General features: G+C 40.9%; 1 protein-coding gene across 1 annotated transcript in view; it reads left to right on the top strand.

Moving 5' to 3' along the window:
- Nucleotides 1-26,251, top strand: part of RBMS3 (RNA binding motif single stranded interacting protein 3) — a 508,182-nt gene that overhangs the window by 374,270 nt on the left and 107,661 nt on the right. The window contains exons 5-6 of the mRNA XM_075271372.1: nt 1,609-1,766; nt 6,581-6,660. Coding sequence (XP_075127473.1) covers nt 1,609-1,766; nt 6,581-6,660 — 238 coding nt within the window. The remainder of the gene's footprint in view (nt 1-1,608; nt 1,767-6,580; nt 6,661-26,251) is intronic.

Raw genomic sequence — 26,251 nt, 5'->3', positions numbered from 1 at the left:
ATTAGCAAGCCAACCAGTATCCTTCTCTGCATTGTGCAGGAATCCTAAAACATTTGTATTCCCCGGGGTGTAACTTGAGAGGGTGCAGAGGGTGCAGTCACACTGGGGCCCAGGAGCCTTAGGGGGTCCATAAGCACTGGTATCAGTATTGAGGTGTCAGACCCACAGATTACCCTAAACATACTAAGGGTGAATTCACACTGAGTAAACGCTAGCTTATTCTGAACGTAAAACACGTTCAGAATAAGCGGCGTCTAAAGCAGCTCCATTCATTTCTATGGGAGCGGGGATACGAGCGCTCCCCATAGAAATGAATGGTCTGCTTCTTTCACTCCGTGCAGTCCCATTGAAGTGAATGGGGAGTGCCGGCGTGTACGCTCCAGCATGAGCAGAGCTTGCCGTATACGCCGGCACTCCCCATTCACTTCAATGGGACTGCACGGAGTGAAAGAAGCAGACCATTCATTTCTATGGGGAGCGCTCGTATCCCCGCTCCCATAGAAATGAATGGAGCTGCTTTAGACGCCGCTTATTCTGAACGTGTTTTACGTTCAGAATAAGCTAGCGTTTACTCAGTGTGAATGCACCCTAAGATTGAGTAAATTCTTTTGGTCTTGCATTGATTTCAAGGGTCATAGCTATAGGGGATGCAGCAGTAGAAGTCTCTACTGGTCCTGAATCCTCGTGTGGCCCAAAGATCCCTCTGCCAAAATATAATATATATAGGAATGTGGCCCCATTGCAAGTTTTGCAGGAGCTACAAATTACAACTCTGGTACTAAAGCTGTATCCCTTTCAAGTATCTGAGATACCGCTGCAGCACTTGTAACCATCACTATCAAGAATTCACTGTAAGGATATGGTAGGGGGCCCCAGACAAAAGATTGCACCAGGGCCCACAAGACTTTAGTTACGCCACTGTGTATGCAGATTGTTGTCTTTTTCTTATGAGAAAATAAGAAGCAGTACCCGACTCTATACAGGCCCCGGGCACCCAGCTTATGTCAAAACACTTTCCTTTTGGGATAGCTTTTTAACTGGTGGGGGAAGAATAGTCTAGACAGAGGAACAGTTTTTTTGTGTGTTAGGAGTTAATAGAAAGCACTTGCTACAATATGTTGGAAATTCCAGTCTTCACACATAAGTATGGGACTTTTGCCAGGTTTCATTTTAGGAATGTCTCATCTCATCATCTAAATAGGCCATCTTTATTCATTGGCTTATTAGGCTTACACTATCCAAACTTGGATTCTATTATCCTTCCTAAGATTTTTCTCTAATTCCCAGGAAAAAATAGTTGTACATACAGTAATCCAGTATTAAGTTAACTATAACGCTATCATAGTACCTGATAATTCTACTTGTTGGAGGACAGAATGTCATAGCTTGGCTACTCTTACTGTAAAGTTTACCATATTGATGGCTATAAAGAATATCCTCTAGTACTTTGTCTGCTAACCTGCTGCTTCAAAATGTGGATACATTCATTGACAGAGTGTTTTTAGATATTTTTTAATTATGAGAATGAAAAACTATAAAAACACATACTTCTTATATTAATGTATTTTGTTTTATATTCATGATTTCTTTCTTTTTGCTCTATCACAGCAACAAGAACAAGACCCAACAAATTTGTATATATCAAACTTGCCTATTTCAATGGATGAACAGGAATTAGAAAACATGCTGAAGCCTTTTGGACATGTAATTTCTACTAGAATATTACGAGATGCAAGTGGAGTCAGTAGAGGAGTAGGATTTGCACGGTATGTACCCTGTTTGTGTCTGAATTTACTTGTATGCTTGTGCCCCAAAAATCAACCTAAAATATCTGTTTAGGATTATATTAGAACTATTTATCTACTCTGCATCCATAACCTGATTACCAAGGGAAATAGTAAAACTTTCCGCCACCATGACCACCTTCAAGGGTGACTTCAAATCATGGGAAAGTCATCTTTGTACAGAAATGTCACAATAATAATATAATAATAATACATTTTATTTATATAGCGCCAACATATTCCGCAGCACTGTACAATTTGTAGGGTTCAAGTAAAGACAGACAGATACATAACAAAACGTCATTTCACACAATGGGACTGAGGGCCTTGCTCACAAGAGCTTACAATATATTAGGTAGAGGGGGTGACACAAGAGGTAGCACAATAGTTCAGATCGAGTTAAAAGGTGTTTTCCATGACAATTTAAAAACTAACGGGGGCCAGGGGTGTAGTAACATAAAAAAGAAATCCTGTGACTTAATCTGACATACTGTATCTCCTGGTAGAGTGTCCACAAGTAGGCATCCATCCTAAAGGTTAACTCATGCCTTTGCTTGGGTTTCCTTGTGTTATACAACTGCATTTCCTTATCTGCATTTCTCAGCAATCATATTCAGACTCATGATCATAATCTTTCATCCGTCATATTTGTTGAATTTTCTACAGATGAGTAGCTAATGGAGAATTTTTAATGTACCCTGTGGTGGAATAACTGAGGTACTCAACACTTGGTGCTATTTTTCTCCATGGTACATTTACTGTGATCAACCCATCAGCTGTGAAGAATAAAATGAAGTTGTCCAAAGCAGATAACTCCATTTTTTATAGGTCCTTTTGCAATAGCTGAGTATCGACTGAAGTAAGATTGAATGTAACATTAGTGGTGGGTCAGTGCCCTGTGTAGGGAGCTCAGTCACCAGATGACTTCTCTATGGGCATAAAAGCCAATTATCAGTAGCAAACCCCCTTATGTATAACTGTATGAGCTTTAATGGTTATAGTAACAATCCTTTTCCCATCGAGTAAGATCATTTCCATATGCAAATGACAGTTCATGAGCACTGACTGACTTGATACAGTATAATAGAGATTGGCAATCATTAACTGTATAGATATAGCAAAACTTAACAGTACAACATATGTCACAGAAGACGACAAAAGTCATTGAAATCTATTGAAAAAAAAGGTTTGACAATGTAAATTACACATTACTTATATGTTGAGCTTTCCCTATTAATAGGATCCTAAGTTGTTCTAGACTAGTGTTATTGGACAACTTAATTTTCTGTATTTTTTATTTAATATCATGAAATAAACATGATTTTCCCTTCTTTCAAAGCATTTCTGTTTAATTCTTAAAAAGGCCGTCTCAGCTTAACATTTCCAAATTGACCTATGGATGTTATGAAGAAAAATTGCTGGCTTGTGTCCGCATCTACAAATCAGAGCAAGCAGAGAACAAAAAAAAACAGCTCTTGCTTCGGCGGACCAATGCTGGTTTGCTAGTAATTTACAATTGACATGTAATACTATATTTTTGCTGCAGTATTGTACGTCCGTCTTGCTGCCGGCTTCTAAAGTTGAATTGAATTTCATTGAATAGGAAATTTCAGAAAGTGACAATCATTAGCATTTTAAGATATAACTAATGTTAAAGCTCGGAGTTTGTTAAAAACTAAAGTATTTTAAACTGTTTGCAAATGACATAAATGAAATTCCGAAGTACTTGGGGGTTTAGATGGCGGGTTTAGGTGGAATAAGGTAAGTAGGGTTTATATTGCGTTTTGAGATTTTATTTTTCTAATATGTGAAGCTTTCTTTCAAGTCGGGAAATAATTGTAGTCAAAAATTGCATTAGATAACTTATTAAGAGATCTGTTCAGTCTGGTCACATTCGTATGTATATTGCTAGTTAAGCAAGTGGATAATAAACAATCCATGGCCATCTGATGGATACAGAGGTGCGCTGCTATTTGCAGTCATAGTTCAGTAATCAGACATATGTCTTCTAGAGATGAGCGAGTAGTGTTTGATCGAGTAGGTGTTCGATCGAATACTGCGGTATTCGAAATACTCGTACTCGATCGAACACTACAAGATGTTCGAAGTTTAAGGTTCGATGTAGAACCAGCGTTGATTGGCAGAATGCTATACATTCTGCCAATCAACGCTGGTTCTTCTCTTAGCTTTAGAAGTCTTCTCCATGCAGCGTCCCCATGGCGTCTTCCTGCTGGAATTCACTCTGCCTAGGCATTCGGCCTAGGCAGAGCCGACTGCGCATGCGCGGGCATGCTCTCACATGCGCAGTCGGCTCTGCTCAGGCGTCAGGCCAGGCAGAGCCGACTGCGCATGTCCGTGCATGACCGCGCATGTGCAGTCAGCTCTGCCTAGGCCCCGATGCCTAGGCAGAGTGAATTCCAGCCGGAAGACGACGCGGGGATGCTGCGCCGGGAGAAGACTTCAAGAAGAATCCAGCCCGACCGTCACTCATGGACTTGGTAAGTATAATTTTATCGAATTTTGCGTACCCCTGAAACGAGCATTTCCCCCCATAGACTATAATGGGGTTTGAAATCCGTTCAAACAGTCGAACAGTGTGCGGCTGTTCGAATCGGATTTCGAACCTCGGACATTTTAGTGTTCGCTCATCTCTAATGTCTTCCAATGAGCCATTCACAAGTATGTCCATCACATGCTTATGAAGTGTCCTTTACATGACCATAGACTAGAAGTAAACAAAGAATGACAGAAAGCAGTGAACTAGAGAACTGATACAGAATTGGCACAGAAAATTATTAAACCTTTATTATACAAACAATAACATTTATTTCTTTTAAACTTGACAACTCCTTAAAGGTTAAAAAAAAAATTAATTGTTTAACATACTGCAATATTGTAGTTAGATTCTCTGCTGCCATGGTTGTTACATTGTGGGGGTTCCAAGCACAGACTAGTACTATTAGTATGAGAGAGCCCAATAACTGTGACCTTTCCCACCATGGTAATGCTAGCCTGTTGCTCCTTTATCATATCATTCTGGTTTAGGAAAATGGATGGACCCCACGTCATTTTTCTTTTTAATTTAAAATGAGTTACTTATTTTTAATTCAAGATTATTTATTTACTTATTTAATAATTAAACTATTTATTAATTTAAAAAATAAATAGTGCCTCCATTTTTTATGTAGATGGTGAGCCCCATATATGGTGTATTTTTATATTCATTATCAAGTATTCTGGGGTACAGAGAGGAGCACTGTGGGAGCTTCTGGGGCACAGAGGGGACATTATACTAATGTGGGGACATGGGGGTAGCACAAGGGAGGCTTTATATTATGGAACAGCAAAGCGACAGCATATCACTCAGACCAGTGATCAAGCAATAAATATATGCTTTCAGCTCACTCCCTGACACTACGGAAGCACAGAGGGGACAAGGAATACATAGAGGGAGGGGTTATATTGTAGGAGACACTGGGGTTGGGGGTTTTATGTCAAACAAACAAGATAGATAGATACAAATTTACTGTGGCAAAGTTTAAATTGAATATTCAAACTCTGTAATGTATTTTCAGGATTATATATCATATATGTATTTTCTATATACCAGTCTATGAAGAGGGAAGGAGAGATGAAGAGGCTGCTAAAAAGACACTAAAATAATTGCTGCTGCTACACATTAATATTTTGTGCTTTATTAACACTGCTTGGTTTGTAGATCAGAGGCTACCAGTGCAAAGAATGAGGCAATAAATCAATTGTCTAACCAACAGCAGCCTCCTATTCACTCCTTCCCTTCACCATAGACTTCTGTATGTGAGGCTGAATAAAAATATTATGCAAGCAAGCAGTGAGACTGAAGATAAAGAGCTTAAGAAGTATAGAAGGAAAGTTTATAAAGTGTCTTATGTTCCCATGCACTATTCATTTCTTAAAGTGGTTTATAACTAGATGTATGCTATAAATTGAACATTGCTGAATACTGTACATAGAAAAAAACTATAAGTAAATAGATAGACGAGACACAAGAAACACATTACCAAATAATCCATTTTATTCCATTGTTTATTGTTTTCAATACCCAACGTTTTAAAGACTGACTGAAGAACCATCAATTGATAAAGCAGTTCTGAGACCTCAAATGTGAAACCCAAGAACTAAATGGACATTTTCTCTCCAATATTGCTTCTCAAGTGACGGCATATTTTCTACACTTGGCTCACTTGATTTTCTTTTTTCTTGCCTTCAAAGGACAACGCTTATTGAGGTTTTTACTCTTGGCAGCTCCCATATTGTATTATTTTCTGGGACTGCCTTTGCTTGTTAAAATGTGCCCAGTGTATTAAAATGAAATTGTCACTACTGTTTGATGCAGCATAACACTGTTTGACACCAACTGCCTGCGGCTACAAAAAGCAGATCTTCATTCCACTTAGACTTTCAGAGACAATAGTCTCCAAAGACTAGCCCGAGACAGTCACTTAGTGTACTCTCTACAAAGTCAAAATGAAAAAATTTAGATTTTTGGTGTTTGTGGAGGACACGTATTGCATTATTTGCAGACCAACACAAAAAGGGATGACATTGAGTAAAGTAGCATGTTATAGTACTGTACGTCTAATAATCATAATATGATTTCCAATATTTATGCCTTTTCATTTTCATATTAGTCTTTTAATACTATACTTAGTAACAATAACTTTAATAGATTTAGGAGGAAGGTATGAACTTCCTATATTTATAGGTAAAATAGTTTTTAATATAATGTCACCATAACATATCATTTTCTTTTACAGAATGGAATCCACAGAAAAATGTGAAGTGGTAATTCAACATTTCAATGGGAAATATTTGAAAACACCACCTGGTGTACCAGGTAGGTCTGAGATATGAAATGGTAGATTCAATGGATGACTCCATGTGACTTATATATGACTTTTATTACCCTAATTGTAAAAATAGAAAGAAGGTGCATTATAATATAGACATGACCAGCCAAATGTATGGATATGAGAGGTTACACTTGTAAGTGCTCCTCTATCCTGCCACTTTTGTTTGAAAGCTTCTGATCAGTAGCCAGGTCTATGGGAAAAGATCATAACTAGGGTTGAGCCGATCTTGAAATTTCAGGATCATTTTTAAAATCCGATTTCCAATCATTTTCTATTCGAACCCAATCCCGATCCCAATGCAAGTTAATGAGAGCTTTTAAATAATCGGAGATTGGATTTTTAAAACAATCCTATTCACTACAAGGCATGTAGTCCAAAAATTGTTTCAATTTTTGGACCTCACGCTGTGTAGTGATTACCCCCCCCACACACACACCGGTGTCCGCTTACCTGCACAGCTGCAGCTCCCTGTTCTTCTTGGTCCGGTACGGTCCTCTGTCCTTCACATGTCTTCAGAGCACCTTGAGCCAACCTCCCCCCCCTCGCCTCCCTAGACTAGTATTGTAGAGATGCAGGGAGTAGGCGGGGCTTGTGTGTAGCTGGAGAGTGTGGGCAGGGAGACGTGTGAGTGCATCACTCACGTCTTTGCTCCCAGTACCCGCCCGCACTCTCCTAAGCCCCGCCTTCTCTATGATACTAGTCTAGGGAGGTGAAGGTGGGGGCGCTCTGAAGCCACATCAGCACTTACCTGCTCATCAGCTGTACTTCTGAGCAGGTAAGTTGAGCGAAGTTTACGAGTAGTTAGATATTACTGTACATTTACTTGTCTAGTAGATAGACAAGTCAATGTACAGTAGTATCTATCTACTCGTGAACTTGCCTCGTCGTCCTCACAGCAGCGCAGCACACAGTGATTTACTGCAGCCTGTTACTCTTCTGCTTTGTCCCTGTATTATTGTATATTCAGCTGAGTATACGGTAAAACAGGGATGAAGCAGAAGAGTGGCAGGCTGCGGTAAATCCATATGAATGAATGGACGCAGCCGGCATGCAGGGGGTTAAGCGGCGGCCACTTCCATTCATTCCTATGGGTGCTAAGCTTTTCCCACAATGATTGGCCAGTAGCCAAGCATTGTGGGAAATAAGCCCCGATCTCAATCCCGCCCGAAAAGATCGTGATCAGAATTTCGATCGAGATCGTGAAATTTTCTCGATTGCCGACCAGAATCCAATCTTTTCCGATCCCAATCGCTCAACCCTAATCATAACGTGGCAAGTTATCTTCTTATATAAACTGTCAATTTAAATATGAATTGAATAATATTGCATATATATATATATATATATATATATATATATATATATATTCGAAATTTGGAAATGGAAATTTTCTTGGCTAATGATTAAAGAATAAAAAGAGTTGGAGTTGGCGGGGACAGACAGGTACTGTACTGTGAGAGGGGTCTTTGCTTACGATGATGCTGAGCAGTGAGGAACGCTCCCTAGTACTCATATATAGACGAGTACTATCAGGAGTAGGGGAGGTGTTCCTCACCACTCTCACAGTACTGCGCTATAGGCGCTACTGTGAGGAAGGTTGTCCCTGACTGACTGTGAGAAACGCCCTTCTGATGGTGAAGAACTACTGTACCAGCACAGATAGCTCTTCACTGGGGGCACAGAACATGAAGGCCAATAGTGCACTGAATTCAGTGCACTGTCGGCTTTCTAGCGGTGTATTACACTGTATGTGCTCCAGGTGGTGAAAGGTCCTCTTTAAGCTTTGCTAATCTGTACAGTGTATAACACAGCAAAAAGAAGTCACAGAAATGAGAAGGCATAGCATATACACATGACATATCTATTTAGTGTTACATGTTGGTGGGGTATCATGCAGGAATTCTCTTGTTCACAGATACTTTTAAGCTGGCTTTGTGTTTTAATGAATTAGTAGAAATATAATATTTTTCACTTTGTAATTTATTTGACCCTAAATCTATTATCCCTTGCATACAGATACATAGTCACGTATAGTCAATGAACTCCTGATATAGAAGCCACTTCCCCAGCACTGTCTCATCAGACAGTAATACCGTACACTAACCTAATGCCACCCGCTGTGATCAGCACAGCTCAAATGACAGCCGACATCAGCTGCTAAATTGGAGCATGCTACATTTGTAGAGCAAATATATCCTACAGCATTTATAGCAAGTGTATTTATTCACATAGGTCCCTCTCTAGGTTGCCAACTTGTCTCTTTAATTACTGACAGACGAAATCTGTCTTGGTTCAGAAGATCAATATGTTCAGGTAAAATAGAGACTCCATTCAGTGCAGTACTCTTATACCTTATATATCTCACTAACTAAGCAGACAAGTTTAATTTCATGGTGGGTATAAAATGCTTAGAATTTTTTTTTAAACAGATTTTTAATTATCTCCTTGAATTTCCATCTCGAGTTATTTGCTTATATATTCAATTCCCCTACTGCATACCAGTTTGTATGGGTGAATACAGTCATTTTCTGCTAAGTGCTCTGATCCAAAGTTGCATAAAAAATCATTAAAAATTCTTTCTGCTAAATCATTAGTATTTATGAATATTTCATTTTAATGGGAGCCGGAGTCTCCTGATTAGATTTTTTAGGAGTTTTCATTTTCCTCTTAGGAACAAAACATTGCATTAGTATTTCCAGTACAGCTTCACCACATGAATTTCCCAACTGTATCTAGATTCACATTAATTCTTCCCATTCACTTATGTCCATTTGGAACTGACTCATATAGTGTAACACTTCACCAGTTCTGCTTTTGTCTCTCACAGGGAGCGTTTCATTGTTGAGAGTATAACAGAGGTCTGCTGGATACATACAAATTTCTGCATCTGTACAGCGGTCAACACATACAAAGGGCAGAGATTTGGATTCTTACTTGCACTGGGATGTTAGAAATACTGCATTTTAGATGGAGGGATGAGGTTGCTGTAACGTGTGATAGAAAGTATAATAAATCCGTAGAACGTGAATAATCTCATAAATGCAGAAAAATAAACAGGCGACCTACCTATTTGTTCCTATTTGTTGGCATATTACACTCATATTTTATAGTAGAAAACAGCAGTTATGTAACATATACTAATATAATACATCTCATAAGGAATTGGTAGAAGCCATTTTAACATTTAAATAACTGTATGCTAAGTCACCTATACATAGCAATACATAATGTGTCCATCCACTTAAAATGTGTCTCCAATTGGGGCCACACGGTGGTTCAGTGGTTAGCACTGCAGCCTTGCAGCGCTGGAGTCCTGGTGTTCAAATCCCGCCAAGGGCAAAAAAACATCTTCAAGGAGTTTGTATGTTCTCCCCGTGTTTGCATGGATTTCCATCCCATATTCCAAAAATACATACTGATAGGGAAAAAATGTACATTGTGAGCTCTATGTAGGGCTCACAATATACAGCACATTAAAAAGAAAAAATGTGTCTCCAATTAAAATTTTCATGAATGAATAATACATGTAAATATAAGTAACTTTGTAATATATCTTATATAAGAAAATTGTTTCCTTTTCCACTTATTCCTCCTCTTCAGTCTGGCTGTTTGTTGACACAGAACTCTATGGAGAAGTGATGGGGAGGAGGAGGCTGGTATTTGATTTATTGCCTCATTCTCTCGTTATCATAAATTGTAGTAGAGTTAAAAGTAGGGTTGAGCTGATTTTGAGATTTCAGGATCGATTTTAAAATCCGATTTCCGATCATTTTCCAGCCAATCCCGATCGCGATCGTGAAATTTGCTCGATCGTCGATTGGGATTCAACCTTTCCCGATCCCGAACGCTCAGCCCTAATTGTATATAATATATACAGTAGGGTTGAGCTGATCTTGAGATTTCAAAATCCGATTTCCGATCATTTTCCAGCCAATCCCGATCGCCGATCGGGATCTAATCTTTCCCGATCGCTCAACCCTAGTTAAAAGAGTTAACTGACTCATAGAGTAGCAGAGTGTAGCAGCACAAGCTATCTGTATGTGATTCCCGAAAGTATTCTCCTCCCCACCCCCTCTCTGTATAAACATATGTAAAAAGTAACTCAGCCATATTGCAAAGATTCTTTTATTCACCACTATTTATTATCTATTCATTATGTCTTTTTTTCTAATATGGAAGTATACTTTAAATATTCTAAACTATTAGGTGCAGCAAAGAGTAAAAAGTGTTCAGTTTCCAATACTATCAATTTTGAAGCGCTCAACTTTTAAGCAGAGACAATGTAACATCCTCACAATTGTAATAAAGCCTGGCAATTCAATCTTTTTGTTATCAGGACTGTTACATTCAAGTGACTCTTTCTATAAACCACATTATTCACTGTAAAGAAAATCAAGCAAACACAGTGCAATACCCTCCAGCTGGTGTAACAAGGTCAATTCCAGCATTTATTTCTACTGTACTCACAACTATAGAAGAAAAGTATTAATCCATAAAATATGCCATACTCTACTAAACTCAAGTTTCGACTTGAATTGGTTCCTTCCAGTATATAACATAATATAAGCTTGATTTTTATTATAGTGAATATCATGGTACTAGTACGAGAGACTTGAGTGCTACTGCCCAAGTAATATTTGATGTGACTTGCCGACTATTCTTGGAGTTGTGAGGGGAAGTCTAACTTTGTGGTTGCACCTTAAACACCCAAGGATATTGTTTCTGTGCACAATAAGAACAAAAATATAGAAGAATTTAGTTGTCAAATTTGGGCAAATGATCATGACTAGCCCTTGGGATGGTGGTCAATGGTTTGGTGACTATGATCCTGTTAACCCCCCTTGTGACTAGGGTGAGCCTGTGTCAATAGGGCAAACAAGAAAGGTTGCCTTACTATAGCCCCTGCCTCCCAGTTTTTTGGATGCACCACAGCCATATAAGCAGTCTATCACATGACCGAGACAGCAAATAAGAGCAATCTCATTATCCACTATTATTGTAGAATGTTATTTTGTAACAGCTATTTTTAAATGAACTCCTAGGTGGTAAGGTGAGTTTTAATTTTTGCATTACCTTTTTTAACTCCCCACCTTCCCACTTTCTCTGTCAACATAGACGTATGAAGGCTTAATTTTTGAGGAATAATCTAGGAGTCCAGCCTAAAGGACAGATAAGGAAGGTCACATCTGTACTGAACATCTACAAAGCTGTGTAATGAGTTATGTTTTTTTATGGCAAATTGTAGTTGTCTCTGATCAAGAACACTACTGCTGGGTCCCTGCTGTATAAAAAAGCAGAAACCTGGTGGCTATGTTGTCACCAGTCAGTTTCTAACAGAACAAGAATGGACCAAGTAATTCATCTACAGATTTGTTGTCTCTTACCTTTCTTCTTGGCTGGACACGTCCAGATTATCTGAGCAGCTTTTCTAAACACAGTATGGATTAGTGAAACATTGTCACAAAATGATGAGCAATTGAGCAAACTCTCCTATTTGGGACATAGAAAGAACATTAATAAAATGTTAAGTACATGCATATCTTTAAATGTAGCATATCTATTTCTACTGGAAAAAAATTATGCCACTAGTTGTGACAATTTATTTGCCCTGTTTTACATAATAACTAGAGATGAGTGAACAGTAAAATGTTCGCTATTCGCTATTCGTTTCGAGTAGCCGCTCAATATTCGACTACTCAAATCAAATATCAAATCCTATTATAGTCTATGGGGGGGAAAATGCTCGTGTCAGGGGTAGGCAACATTCAATCAAATTACACTTACCAAGTCCACGAGTGAGGGTCGAGCTGGATCCTCCGAGATGTCTTCTCCGTGCAGCGTCCCTGCGGCATCTTCCGGCTCTGAATTCACTCTGTCAGGCATCGGGCCTGGGCAGAGCCGACTGCATATATGCCCGCACTACAAGAAAATGGCCGCTTACAGTCAAAGCGGCCATTTTCTTGTAGCGCGGGCATGCGCAGTCAGCTCTTCCCAGGCCCGATGCCTGGCAGAGTGAATTCAGAGCCGGCAGACGAAGCGGGGAAGCTGCACGGAGAAGACTTCTAAAGGTAGGAGAAGAACCAGCATTGATTGGCTGACTGTATAGCATTCGGCCAATCAATGCTGGTTCTGCATCAAACTTTTCCATTCGAATAGCAAGTGGTACTCGATCAAGTATGAGTATTTTGAATACTGTAGTATTCAATCGAATACCTACTCGATCGAGTACTACTCGCTCATCTCTAATAACCAAACATAAAGTCTCAGGTGGTGCAAAATCAGAATTTGCAAATGAATGACTCAATTGGTTTTTCTGTGCCAGTGCCTTTGTAGCTCTCAACCAGAACATATCTAAGGTTTTGTTAGTTCCCAGATAAACAAATATGGGGAAACCTGTCAGGACCTTTTGTTGCTAATACTGTACATGCACCCCACCATGGATGAATCTAAACTATATCTCAGCGGACAAGTATCTTACATGTGTACAAGGACTTGCACGCTTCATCTGTGGAGTCCTTTTCTTCCTGTTTTAGTAAAGATTCATTGTCTTTATTTATTCTTAGACTATTTACTCTTGATTGGAGACTTTGTTCATTTGAGACGTACCCATAAGAGATTGTCTTTATCCCTGTGTGTACATTTACATTTTAGACACAAGATTAATTTCTTCTGCCTATTGGAGCAAGTTTAGGTTTTCTTGGCCATTAGGGGAAATCTTTTGATAATAGATCCCAATATAATAACAGAAAACACTACATGTAATAGAGTTGCCCAATGAGGTTATTCTTTATGTCTCTGGATGACAAAACTTTTTTTTATCTAGCTGTTCTATCAAATACACATTGATTACTCTTTTATCAGACATTAATATTAAAGGATAAGTTTTAACCACACGTTTTCATTTTAATATCCTGAGACCTATCTACCAATAGATAGTCTTCGGTGGTCCATCAGAGGTGTTACCTGTGAGCGTAAAACCCCCCAAAAAGTCAAGGAGCATCTACGCTTTACAAATACTATTTAAAGGGACTCATTTATAGCCACTAAAACATTTATTCTACTATATTTTAAAATAGTTGTTCTTCTTCCAAAAAGACCACGGCATGTTTCTTCCCAAAGCCTAAAGGATGATCATACGTTCAAGAAGTCCCCTCTTGTATATCATGTGGCACTGAATAATCCATCATACAAAATGAGCAGATCACGTGAACTTTACATGTAATACTATTAATCTTTTCACTGTGACATGGACACAATAACCAGCTGAATACCTTGGTTCCAGGTTCTGAAACCCCAAGACTTTTATTCCCTGCTGAAGTTGATACCAGTCACATATTTATTTGCAGGAAAAGCCTAATGTAATGCAGCAAGTGTTGACCACTGTGTCACTGAATGGAATTGACTTAGAGCTACTCCTAAAGGCATTGTCTAAATGGTTCCCTGACTTTAACACTGTGATCTTTGTATAGGGATCTAGCCTGACCGCATCAAACCACCAGAAAAACAGAAATAAAATCCATTAACATGGAGAGTACTCTGGTGAACACCTTTACACAATACTGCAAAGTACATTATCACTAAGGCTCCCTGCCATGGTAAAGGGTGTCATACATAACAAGGAGTAAGTAGGGATTTCACTCAATGACCAGGACGTTCCTTTAAGAAGTAAGAAGGACAAATGTTATGAAAACACCATTGCCACTGGGGCCTAGAGGTAATTGGGTCCATGCTAATGGCAGATGGCTGCTAGATATGTATGGACTGAGATGACCAGCTACAAAATACAATATGATTTTGCAATTCTCGCTCACAAGATGTCTATCCTACATGTGTATGTTTATTCAGTTACTCGGTTATTGTGTTGTGTTTTTTTTGTGTGTGTTTTGCTACTATTGTATTGAATCAGTTTCATTGGAAATTGAAGTACTTAATCTAGTGGGAGTTAAAGTACTTGTGGACATATTTACAGATAAACAACCAGATCAAGTACAAGAGTGTTTGTTGTACACAATATAACCTTTAATTCAGTTTGTGTAGCCCTACTTACTTATGATAAGTATTATGAATACAATCTGCAACTTCTTGTGGCAGGATCTATTCGTTTTAAGCCTATTCGCATAATTCATGTTCTACATTTATTTCTAAAGATGAAGAATTAAGATGCTTAAATAAAGGTTCTTTCAGATTAAGTAAATAAACATTGATGTAACTGAATGCCTGACAATATCCCTATTGCACATACTAATCTTACAATCAATGTGACTGATAGCTATCTCTAATTCATAGGACAGCTCTGAGTATAGATTATGCAATGGCTCATTAAGTTCTGATAGAGTCTTCTCTCTATAGGACTCTGTGATCATCATTCTTCTAAATCCTGCCCTTAATTGTTTCCACTCCATCACTTTTGCTCACTCTTTTAGGTTATAACATGTTATAATGTCTGCAGTGCAGTAAAATATACAATACTTATATTTATATTTTTATTTATTTATTTATATATGTCTCTTACTATCTTTGTTCTTAATGCAATGTGTTTTGCTTACTTTTCTTTTGCCCAAAGCAATGCCAGCAGTCAATACACATTTTTGCAAACCTTGCTTGGCTACGGCAAAATGATGCATCATGCTGTATAGAGCGGAACCTTTTTTTTTTAGCACAGAGTAAACATTTATTTTTAATTAAATATCAATGACATTTTAGACAACTGAGTGTTAAAAGACTGGCTCACCAACCAAGGAAGAGTCAAGCTCTTATGGTGCCCTAATAATGGGATTCAAAGTGTGTCCCTAATGGATCTCCGAGCACCCAGATTTTAGTATCATAGTTGTCAGATGGACAATAAATAATTTAATCTTGCTCTGTCAATTCCAAAAATCCTTTGCACACATATTTACAATATATGTATCGCATCACATTTAATCTAAAAACTATGCAGGGCCAGCTCGTAAATCTTCCACATACCTATATGAGGATCCATTGACTCCTAATACTATTTTAACTACATCCTTTAGCCTAAAAGAGTCCTTCAAATCATCTGTCACACAGTGAAAGTCTTATCCCATGTTAGGGGACCTTCACACTTGCGCCCGTGTCCGCCCATTAGGTTTCCATCCTAAGACCCGTACATGCAGGACGTTGTGTCTGTGCAAAAAAAAAAAAAAAAAAAAGTTTCATCGTGGAGAGGCTGCATACAGACACCGGCGGTTTGCCTTAAAATCCCATTCAAATGAATGGGCTTTAAAACTGACTGCCAGCAAGCCATCCTCTATGGAGTTTTTCTGGGACTTAGGACGAAAACCCCATGAGCGGATTAGGATGAAAGTGTGAAAGCTGCATTACTGGAACTGTTCAAGTCTTTAATAACTGTATTAAAGTGATACATCCACCATAAACATTTGGCTATTTTATCTGCAGTCAGAGAGCTGGGGTATTTAGTGATTACTGCCTCTGGAAGAGGTAAAAAATCTGGATCCTTTATAGATGTATCCACATTTGACTGATCTTCAGTTTGGTTATGGATTCCAATTTATTTTAACACCATCCAACACAATATCACAATGTACTTAAAATCCCTGAACTATTACAATTCATTCTTCCACTTTGGGTTGGTGGTCATACATATACAGAAAAAGGATAGTTGCCTATTACTATTAGTATTTCTTAAATTTTTAATCACCTGCCCTGAGCATTTACTGGAAAGGGGCCCAGCAATTGCCGACCATTATCATGGTGGTCCAGGGTTCTAGCCATTTCCAGCTGGTCATGAGCCCCGTACCCTATGTCACTACTGAGTGAAACACCTAAACAGCTTGGGGCCCCAGCACTTGCTTGGGTAAACCGAGTGCTGACACCGGCCCTGGCCATATGCTTGAGGCCATAGTAATGGATGGGTCTCTATGCTATATATCTTTACATATCCATAATAATACACAAACAGGCTGTGAGTATGTGGCCTAATTCACAATATTTATCAGTTTTACTAAGATGATATTAAAGCTGATATGAAAGTATAGAAACTAGATTATACTGTGCATTTCAATATACTAGGCAAAAGGTCATCAAAGGTTTTCTATGACTCTTAGGCTATGAGTTACCAAATGGGTTACTTATTTTGCCATAATTGAAGCTACTTTCCATTCATTATGAATTATTACTTCCAGGATACATTAAGGCTGTAGCAATAGACACATACAAGCACAGTTATAGCTCTGTGAATCTAGAAGTGTTAAACACTCTGTCTTGCCCTCCAGCTTCTCTCAATAAGATGCCACTATGGGACTCGTTCCATTACCCGGTTTAATCATCCTTTAACGCTGGTTATTTGCTTAGAGGCAAAAAGTCCTGGCAGAATGAACAGATAGAAAAAATGTATATGAAATGCTCATCGTCTACTAGTAATATATTTTCCCAAAAATATATAAAAGAGAAAATTGTGAAAACAACTGGCAGCAATAAAATAAACTTCCCATTAGATTTGATATAGTACAGAACAAACATGCTATAATAACAGAACATGGGGCTTACACCTCTTCAGCGGCTCACTGCAAGGTATTTGTTAATGTGGTAGACACATCTCCAGGGGCTATCATTAGGACTAGCAAATAAGAGACACAATGACCTCTGGTCACAGTCTATGAAGTAATTTTAGAGCTTAACGTTTGTCGTTTGTCACAAGAATGAAGTTGCCACCTACAGCTTGGTTTCGATAAGATAAAAATAATGGCATTATTTTCTTTTTTTTGTTTGTTTTTTTTTCTTACCTGGACTTCATGTGTATATAAAAAAAAAACATGTAATACAGCCCTAAAATACTAATAATAATTAAAATAATAATAATATAAAGAAACAAAATAATAATAATAATAATAATAATAATAATAATAATAGTAATAATAATAATAATAATAATAATAATAATAATAATAATAATAATAATAATAACAATACAGAAACAGCAAATGACCAATCAAATCAATTTATCACTTATCTACGCTAGAGTAATTAAGTAGCCTTTTATCATGGCCATAAACAATATATGCAATATTGTATGTCATTGTTAATGTCTTACACAATTTGTGGTCAGAGGTTATTGCTGTGTTGTGAAAAGGGGAACTTTAAAGGGGCATTATCATTCAGAAAACTGATTTTGAGCTAAGCATATGCCTGAATAGCCTTTAAAAAGGCTGTTCAGGTGCTGCCTCCAGTTCTTCCAAAGACCCCCTCCCGTTTTTAGTAAAAATGGGAAAATACTATATGCTAATGAGGCTCACCGAGTACCCTGGGCATTCCTAAGGTACAGCGATCACCCCCATGTCATACCTCTGTAACGCCCCTCCATTGTTTGTACTCCAAAAGACCTCCTCCTCCACACTTGCTGTACCGTTTATATCTTCTGTTATCTCGCTCCTGGCAGTTAAAATCCTGTGTATGTGCAGTAATGCTCCGTTCTAAGTGGTACTGCACATGCTTGAGCTCCATTTTGTTGTAGACCATGCAGTTCTCTACAACAAAATGAAGCTCAGTCAATAGTGCTCAGCATAGAGTGTTACTGCACATGGACAACAGAAGATATAGGCGGTACAGCAAGTGTGGAAAAGTGGTCTTTTGGAGTACAAGCAACAGAGGGGCATTACAGAGGTTTGACAAGGGGGGTGCTCGCTGGCCCTGGAGAACACCCAGAGTGCTCAGTGAGCTTTATTTGCACATACACTGTCTACCAATAGGTATTTTGACACCCATGAAAATGAAGATATCTGCAGTCGTGATGTACGTCACGCCTTCCGCTGTTAAATAGGAAACAGCATTGGCATTAGTGCATTGGCATTAGTCGCATGCAAGATGCCACAAAGTGCAGAGTTGCCTGATTTAGAGAAACAGGTAATTGTGGGGTACCACAGAAATGGTCGATCCTTAAGGGATATACAGGTAGCAAGTAGAGATGAGCGAACACTAAAATTTTCGGGGTTTGAAATCCAATTCGAACAGCCGCACACTGTTCGACTGTTCGAACCCCACTATAGTCTATGGTGGGAAATGCTCATTTCAGGGGTACACAACATTCGATCAAATTCTACTTACCAAGTCCATGAGTGAGGGTCGGGCTGGATTCTTCTCCCTGTGCGGCGTCTCCGCATCCTCTTCCGGCCTTGAATTCACTCTGCTAGGCATCGGGCCTGGGCAGAGCCGACTGCGCATGCCCACACTACAAGTGAACATGCGCAGTCAGCTCTGCCCAGGCCCGATGCCTGGCAGAGTGAATTCAGAGCCGTAAGAGGATGCGGGGACGCTGCACAGGGAGAAGACTTCTAAAGGTAGGAGAAGAACCAGCATTGATTGGCTGACTGTATAGCATTCTGCCAATCAACGCTGGCTCTGCATCGAATCTTAACTTCGAACAGCTAATAGTACTCGATCGAGTACGAATATTTTGAATACTGTAGTATTCGATCGAATACTTACTCGATCGAGTACTACTCGCTCATCTCTTGTAGCAAGCAAAGTGAATTACCCAAAATCGACAGTGGCTTATGTGATTACAAAGTGGAAGGTGAACAGTGATTGTCAGAATATGCCCCGAGTCAGCAGATCCCTGAAACTGGGAGATAGAGAGCGACGAGTGCTGGCCAGAGAAACCGCACCCAACCGATGGCTCACATACACCAGGAGTTTCACCAGGCATCCGGGAGTATTGTGTCGATCAATACCAAGCAGGAAGCATCTGCTGGGTTCTACCTACTACTGAATATGAATAAATGTTATTTTTCTATTCTACCACAGGTGTTCCAATACTTATTGGTAGACAGTGTAGTATTTACCCATTTTTTACTAAAAACAAGGGGGGGGGAGTCTTTGGAAGAACTGGAGACAGCACCTGAATAGCCTTTTTAAAGACTATTCAGGCATATGCTTAGTTCAAAATAAATTTTCTGAATGATAGAATCCCTTTAAAAGAAAGGCTCATCATCAAGGTCTCTTTGAGAGGGAATTCTGATTTAAGGAAAATAAGGTTACTTACTCCTTGTGTATTTTGAAAACTGCATACATTTCTTTGCACAATGGATGACTTTTATTTGCTGTCGCTAGAATCCATAGTATCTAGTACTACTGAGTAATAACAATAGCCCCAGCCCCACTGTGACCATTTGACCTTCTCTGTGACCCCTGCTATCTGTATTCCTCATGGTCAAATTGTACTAGCTTTCTCTGTGACATGTTCTCTATCACCATATCAACAGGTTCCTATGGGTAAGGAAATATGTTCAGGTATTGTCAGTGCAGTTTTTGAAGCCAAAACCAAAGGTAAATTGAAGAAGGAAGAATAGCACCATCTGTCCTTTATAGCTTCTCACCATTTATCCACACCTGTTTTTGGCTTCAAAACTGAATCAGAAAACCTGAACATGTGTCCTTAGCCTAACGCTTTTTAAATAGCCTTGTACTGCCAAAATAAATTTGTCTATAGAGTGACAGAATCTAAAGATCACTGTTATGAAATGTAATTCTTATAGAATATCTGGAGCTGACACGATCTATCTATCTATCTATCTATCTATCTATCTATCTATCTATCTATCTATCTATCTATCTATCTATCTATGGCCTGGTTCACATCTGCATTCGGGTTTCTGTTCGGGGAGACCGCTTGACGACCCCCTGAATGGAAAACAATACGCATAAAAAAGTGGTTACCTTAGGAAACCGGCGGTCCCATAAACTATAATGGGGTCCGTTTGGTTTCCGCATGAAAAATGAGGAGAGAAAAGTGCTGATTGTAGGACTTTTCTTTCCGTATATTTCATGCAGATAGGGGAACGGAATGGCCTGAACGCAGAAGTGAACCGGGCCTTAAATACGTAAAACTCCATCCTTTAATCAGTCCTTTAGTAGTTCACTAAGGGATGAAGTCGCAATATCAGTCTAAATGCTGTCATATGAAAAATATTAGTGCTATTAAGGTGCAGGGTATATTATATTAGATCCATAATGAAACCTTCTAAAGTAATTTATCTTTCTGCTTTCAACACTGTGTCATTGGTGTGCAAATGTATGAATGAGAAATCCTGCCCTTATATCTGTTTTGATGGTATGAAGGCATTTTCTGTACTCAAGTCATTAAAAAAGATTATTTTCTATTTAACTGTTTAACAAATAACTTCTCTTCCATAAATGTCTCAAGACGGGAATGGTGTTTCTTGTATTCACTGCAATCTTCAGGATCAGAAATGTCATTTGATTTGTATAACTATTGACGCTTAGAGAATTCCCAGAACATTCATTAGCATTACTTCCTGAAATCTGTCTACTCATGAAGTCAATTAGAATTTATTTAGAAACATATCTATAAAGGAAATTTACTAGCTAGATGTTTGCAGATGTTTGTCCTTGGCAGGATTCAAACCCAGGACTTCAGCACTGTAAGGCTGTAGTGCTAACCACTGACCCACCTTGTTGTCCCTAGATTTTTGTTTATTCTTAAGATTGGGCATCAATATTAGATTTGTGGGGGTCTAAAACCTGGTACCCCCAATGATCAAGTACTCCAGGACAACACCCCTGGCATTAATGTTTACATGTCAGGAGTAGGGTTGATCACTCGCTGTATGATGTAGACTTCAATGTGGCAGGGCTGCAATACCTAAAGCTGCCACTACTGTTTAGCTAGCAAGTGAGCTGCACAACACCCAGCAAGTAAACACTACATGGCAGTTGGACCCTGCAGGTCTAAGGATAGTCCATCTATATTTAAATATGAATAATCCAGTTAAAACCAGATATTGGGACAGATTTTTTTTTTATTTCTTACGCTAGGTTCACACCTGCGTTCAGGGTCTCCATTCTATGGTTTCTGTCTTCTGCATGCCAGAAGACGGAAACCATAGACCGGGTCCGGCCGTGAGCGGTGGTGCGCGTTTTAGGCTCTCCGCCGCGAAACTGGATTTTTTTATCCGGACACAGAGTACTGCATGTTCGACTCTGTGTCCGGATTCTAAAACCTGGTTTTGCGGCGGAGAGCATAAAACGCTCACCGCCGCTCACGGCCGGACAGCTTTCTCACCCTTTCAAATGAATGAGTGAGAAAGACTCCTGCAGGTTTCCGTCTCCTGCCTCTGTTTTATGCAGGAAACGGAAACCTGAAGTACGGAGAGGGCGACGCAGATGTGAACGAGCCCTTATTCTATCTTCTGTACGTGAATATAACGGCAGACATCTTGCCTGAGTTGCTGTTTTGCATTCACGGATATGATTTATGGCAATGATTTGGATATTTATAGTCTGGAGTTGACCTATTGACTTCTGTGGGAAAGGTTTGTGTGCATGTACTGTGTCCTGTACAAAGGTCACTGTATAGGAGGTGAGCCGTGACCATTGCCTATTGTGAATGGTGACCTCCTTCATGATCAGTTTCCAGAGTTATGAGAGATGTGTTGCCTTTTTATGTAATCCTGTCTGTGATAATAATGAGATCACTGCTGAGAATTGATCTATATGGAACAAGTAGTATCAGCCTATGGGAGTGATCTTTTTTTAGTGTAATAATTAGAGATGAGCGAACACTAAAATGTTCGAGGTTCGAAATTCGATTCGAACAGCCGCTCAATGTTCGTGTGTTCGAACGGGTTTCGAACCCCATTATAGTCTATGGGGAACAGATACTCGTTAAGGGGGAAACCCAAATCCGTGTCTGGAGGGTCACCAAGTCCACTATGACACCCCAGGAAATGATGCCAACACCTCTGGAATGACACTGGGACAGCAGGGGAAGCATGTCTGGGGGCATCTAACACACCAAAGACCCTCTATTACCCCAACATCACAGCCTAACAACTACACACTTTACACACTCAATACCACCTCTCTGACAGTAGGAAAACACCTTGAAACATGTGTATTTGGCACTTGCAGTGAGGAAAGCTTGTCACCAGCAGTGAATTTGGCCCTTGTAGTAAGTTGAGGTTGGCACCAACATTTGTTTTGAAAATCAGGGTGGATTGAGCCTCTAACCAGCAGAGTTTGGGCAAATTCATGGTGGAGGGAGCCTCTAAAAACCCCAGTTTGGACCAATTCATGGTGGAGGGAGCCTCTAACCAGCCCAGTTTGGGCAAATTCATGGTGGAGGGAGCCTCTAAAAAACCCAGTTTGGACCAATTCATGGTGGAGGGAGCCTCTAACCAGCCCAGTTTGGGCAAATTCATGGTGGAGGGAGCCTCTAACCAGCCCAGTTTGGACCAATTAATGGTGGAGGGAGCCTCTAACCAGCCCAGTTTGGACCAATTAATGGTGGAGGGAGCCTCTAACCACCCCAGTTTGGACCAATTCATGGTGGAGGGAGCCTCTAACCAGCCCAGTTTGGACCAATTCATGGTGGAGGGAGCCTCTAAAAAACCCAGTTTGGACCAATTCATGGTGGAGGGAGCCTCTAAACAGCCCAGTTTGGGCAAATTCATGGTGGAGGGAGCCTCTAAAAAACCCAGTTTGGACCAATTCATGGTGGAGGGAGCCTCTAACCAGCCCAGTTTGGACCAATTAATGGTGGAGGGAGCCTCTAAACAGCCAAGTTTGGACCAATTCATGGTGGAGGGAGCCTCTAAAAAACCCAGTTTGGACCAATTCATGGTGGAGGGAGCCTCTAAACAGCCCAGCTTGGGCAAATTCATGGTGGAGGGAGCCTCTAAAAAACCCAGTTTGGACCAATTCATGGTGGAGGGAGCCTCTAACCAGCCCAGTTTGGACCAATTAATGGTGGAGGGAGCCTCTAAACAGCCAAGTTTGGACCAATTCATGGTGGAGGGAGCCTCTAAAAACCCCAGTTTGGACCAATTCATGGTGGAGGGAGCCTCTAACCAGCCCAGTTTGGACCAATTAATGGTGGAGGGAGCCTCTAACCACCCCAGTTTGGACCAATTCATGGTGGAGGGAGCCTCTAAAAACCCCAGTTTGGACCAATTCATGGTGGAGGGAGCCTCTAACCAGCCCAGTTTGGGCAAATTCATGGTGGAGGGAGCCTCTAAACAGCCCAGTTTGGGCAAATTCATGGTGGAGGGAGCCTCTAACCAGCCCAGTTTGGACCAATTAATGGTGGAGGGAGCCTCTAACCAGCCCAGTTTGGACCAATTAATGGTGGAGGGAGCCTCTAACCACCCCAGTTTGGACCAATTCATGGTGGAGGGAGCCTCTAAAAACCCCAGTTTGGACCAATTCATGGTGGAGGGAGCCTCTAAAAACCCCAGTTTGGACCAATTCATGGTGGAGGGAGCCTCTAACCAGCCCAGTTTGGGCAAATTCATGGTGGAGGGAGCCTCTAAACAGCCCAGTTTGGGCAAATTCATGGTGGAGGGAGCCTCTAACCAGCCCAGTTTGGACCAATTAATGGTGGAGGGAGCCTCTAACCAGCCCAGTTTGGACCAATTAATGGTGGAGGGAGCCTCTAACCACCCCAGTTTGGACCAATTCATGGTGGAGGGAGCCTCTAACCAGCCCAGTTTGGGCAAATTCATGGTGGAGGGAGCCTCTAAACAGCCCAGTTTGGGCAAATTCATGGTGGAGGGAGCCTCTAACCAGCCCAGTTTGGACCAATTAATGGTGGAGGGAGCCTCTAACCAGCCCAGTTTGGACCAATTAATGGTGGAGGGAGCCTCTAACCAGCCCAGTTTGGACCAATTAATGGTGGAGGGAGCCTCTAACCACCCCAGTTTGGACCAATTCATGGTGGAGGGAGCCTCTAACCAGCCCAGTTTGGGCAAATTCATGGTGGAGGGAGCCTCTAACCAGCCCAGTTTGGACCAATTAATGGTGGAGGGAGCCTCTAACCAGCCCAGTTTGGACCAATTAATGGTGGAGGGAGCCTCTAACCACCCCAGTTTGGACCAATTCATGGTGGAGGGAGCCTCTAACCAGCCCAGTTTGGACCAATTCATGGTGGAGGGAGCCTCTAAAAAACCCAGTTTGGACCAATTCATGGTGGAGGGAGCCTCTAAACAGCCCAGTTTGGGCAAATTCATGGTGGAGGGAGCCTCTAAAAAACCCAGTTTGGACCAATTCATGGTGGAGGGAGCCTCTAACCAGCCCAGTTTGGACCAATTAATGGTGGAGGGAGCCTCTAAACAGCCAAGTTTGGACCAATTCATGGTGGAGGGAGCCTCTAAAAACCCCAGTTTGGACCAATTCTTGGTGGAGGGAGCCTCTAACCAGCCCAGTTTGGACCAATTAATGGTGGAGGGAGCCTCTAACCAGCCCAGTTTGGACCAATTAATGGTGGAGGGAGCCTCTAACCACCCCAGTTTGGACCAATTCATGGTGGAGGGAGCCTCTAAACAGCCAAGTTTGGACCAATTCATGGTGAAGGGAGCCTCTAAAAACCCGTTTGGACCAATTCATGGTGGAGGGAGCCTCTAACCAGCCCAGTTTGGGCAAATTCATGGTGGAGGGAGCCTCTAAACAGCCCAGTTTGGGCAAATTCATGGTGGAGGGAGCCTCTAACCAGCCCAGTTTGGACCAATTAATGGTGGAGGGAGCCTCTAACCAGCCCAGTTTGGACCAATTCATGGTGGAGGGAGCCTCTAAACAGCCAAGTTTTGGGAAATTCATGGTGGAGGGAGCCTCTAACCAGCCCAGTTTGGACCAATTCATGGTGGAGGGAGCCTCTAAAAAACCCAGTTTGGACCAATTCATGGTGGAGGGAGCCTCTAAACAGCCCAGTTTGGGCAAATTCATGGTGGAGGGAGCCTCTAACCAGCCCAGTTTGGGCAAATTCATGGTGGAGGGAGCCTCTAACCAGCCCAGTTTGGACCAATTAATGGTGGAGGGAGCCTCTAACCAGCCCAGTTTGGACCAATTAATGGTGGAGGGAGCCTCTAACCAGCCCAGTTTGGACCAATTAATGGTGGAGGGAGCCTCTAACCACCCCAGTTTGGACCAATTCATGGTGGAGGGAGCCTCTAACCAGCCCAGTTTGGGCAAATTCATGGTGGAGGGAGCCTCTAACCAGCCCAGTTTGGACCAATTAATGGTGGAGGGAGCCTCTAACCAGCCCAGTTTGGACCAATTAATGGTGGAGGGAGCCTCTAACCACCCCAGTTTGGACCAATTCATGGTGGAGGGAGCCTCTAAACAGCCAAGTTTGGACCAATTCATGGTGAAGGGAGCCTCTAAAAACCCGTTTGGACCAATTCATGGTGGAGGGAGCCTCTAACCAGCCCAGTTTGGGCAAATTCATGGTGGAGGGAGCCTCTAAACAGCCCAGTTTGGGCAAATTCATGGTGGAGGGAGCCTCTAACCAGCCCAGTTTGGACCAATTAATGGTGGAGGGAGCCTCTAACCAGCCCAGTTTGGACCAATTCATGGTGGAGGGAGCCTCTAACCAGCCCAGTTTTGACCAATTAATGGTGGAGGGAGCCTCTAAACAGCCAAGTTTTGGGAAATTCATGGTGGAGGGAGCCTCTAACCAGCCCAGTTTGGACCAATTAATGGTGGAGGGAGCCTCTAACCAGCCCAGTTTGGACCAATTCATGGTGGAGGGAGCCTCTAAACAGCCCAGTTTGGGCAAATTCATGGTGGAAGGAGCCTCTAACCAGC

The sequence above is a fragment of the Leptodactylus fuscus genome, chromosome 4 (assembly GCF_031893055.1).
Source record: "Leptodactylus fuscus isolate aLepFus1 chromosome 4, aLepFus1.hap2, whole genome shotgun sequence".
Classification (NCBI taxonomy): Eukaryota; Metazoa; Chordata; class Amphibia; order Anura; family Leptodactylidae; genus Leptodactylus; species Leptodactylus fuscus.
The sequence above is the reverse complement of the archived record's forward strand: the minus strand, read 5'-3'. Positions and strand labels throughout refer to the sequence as shown.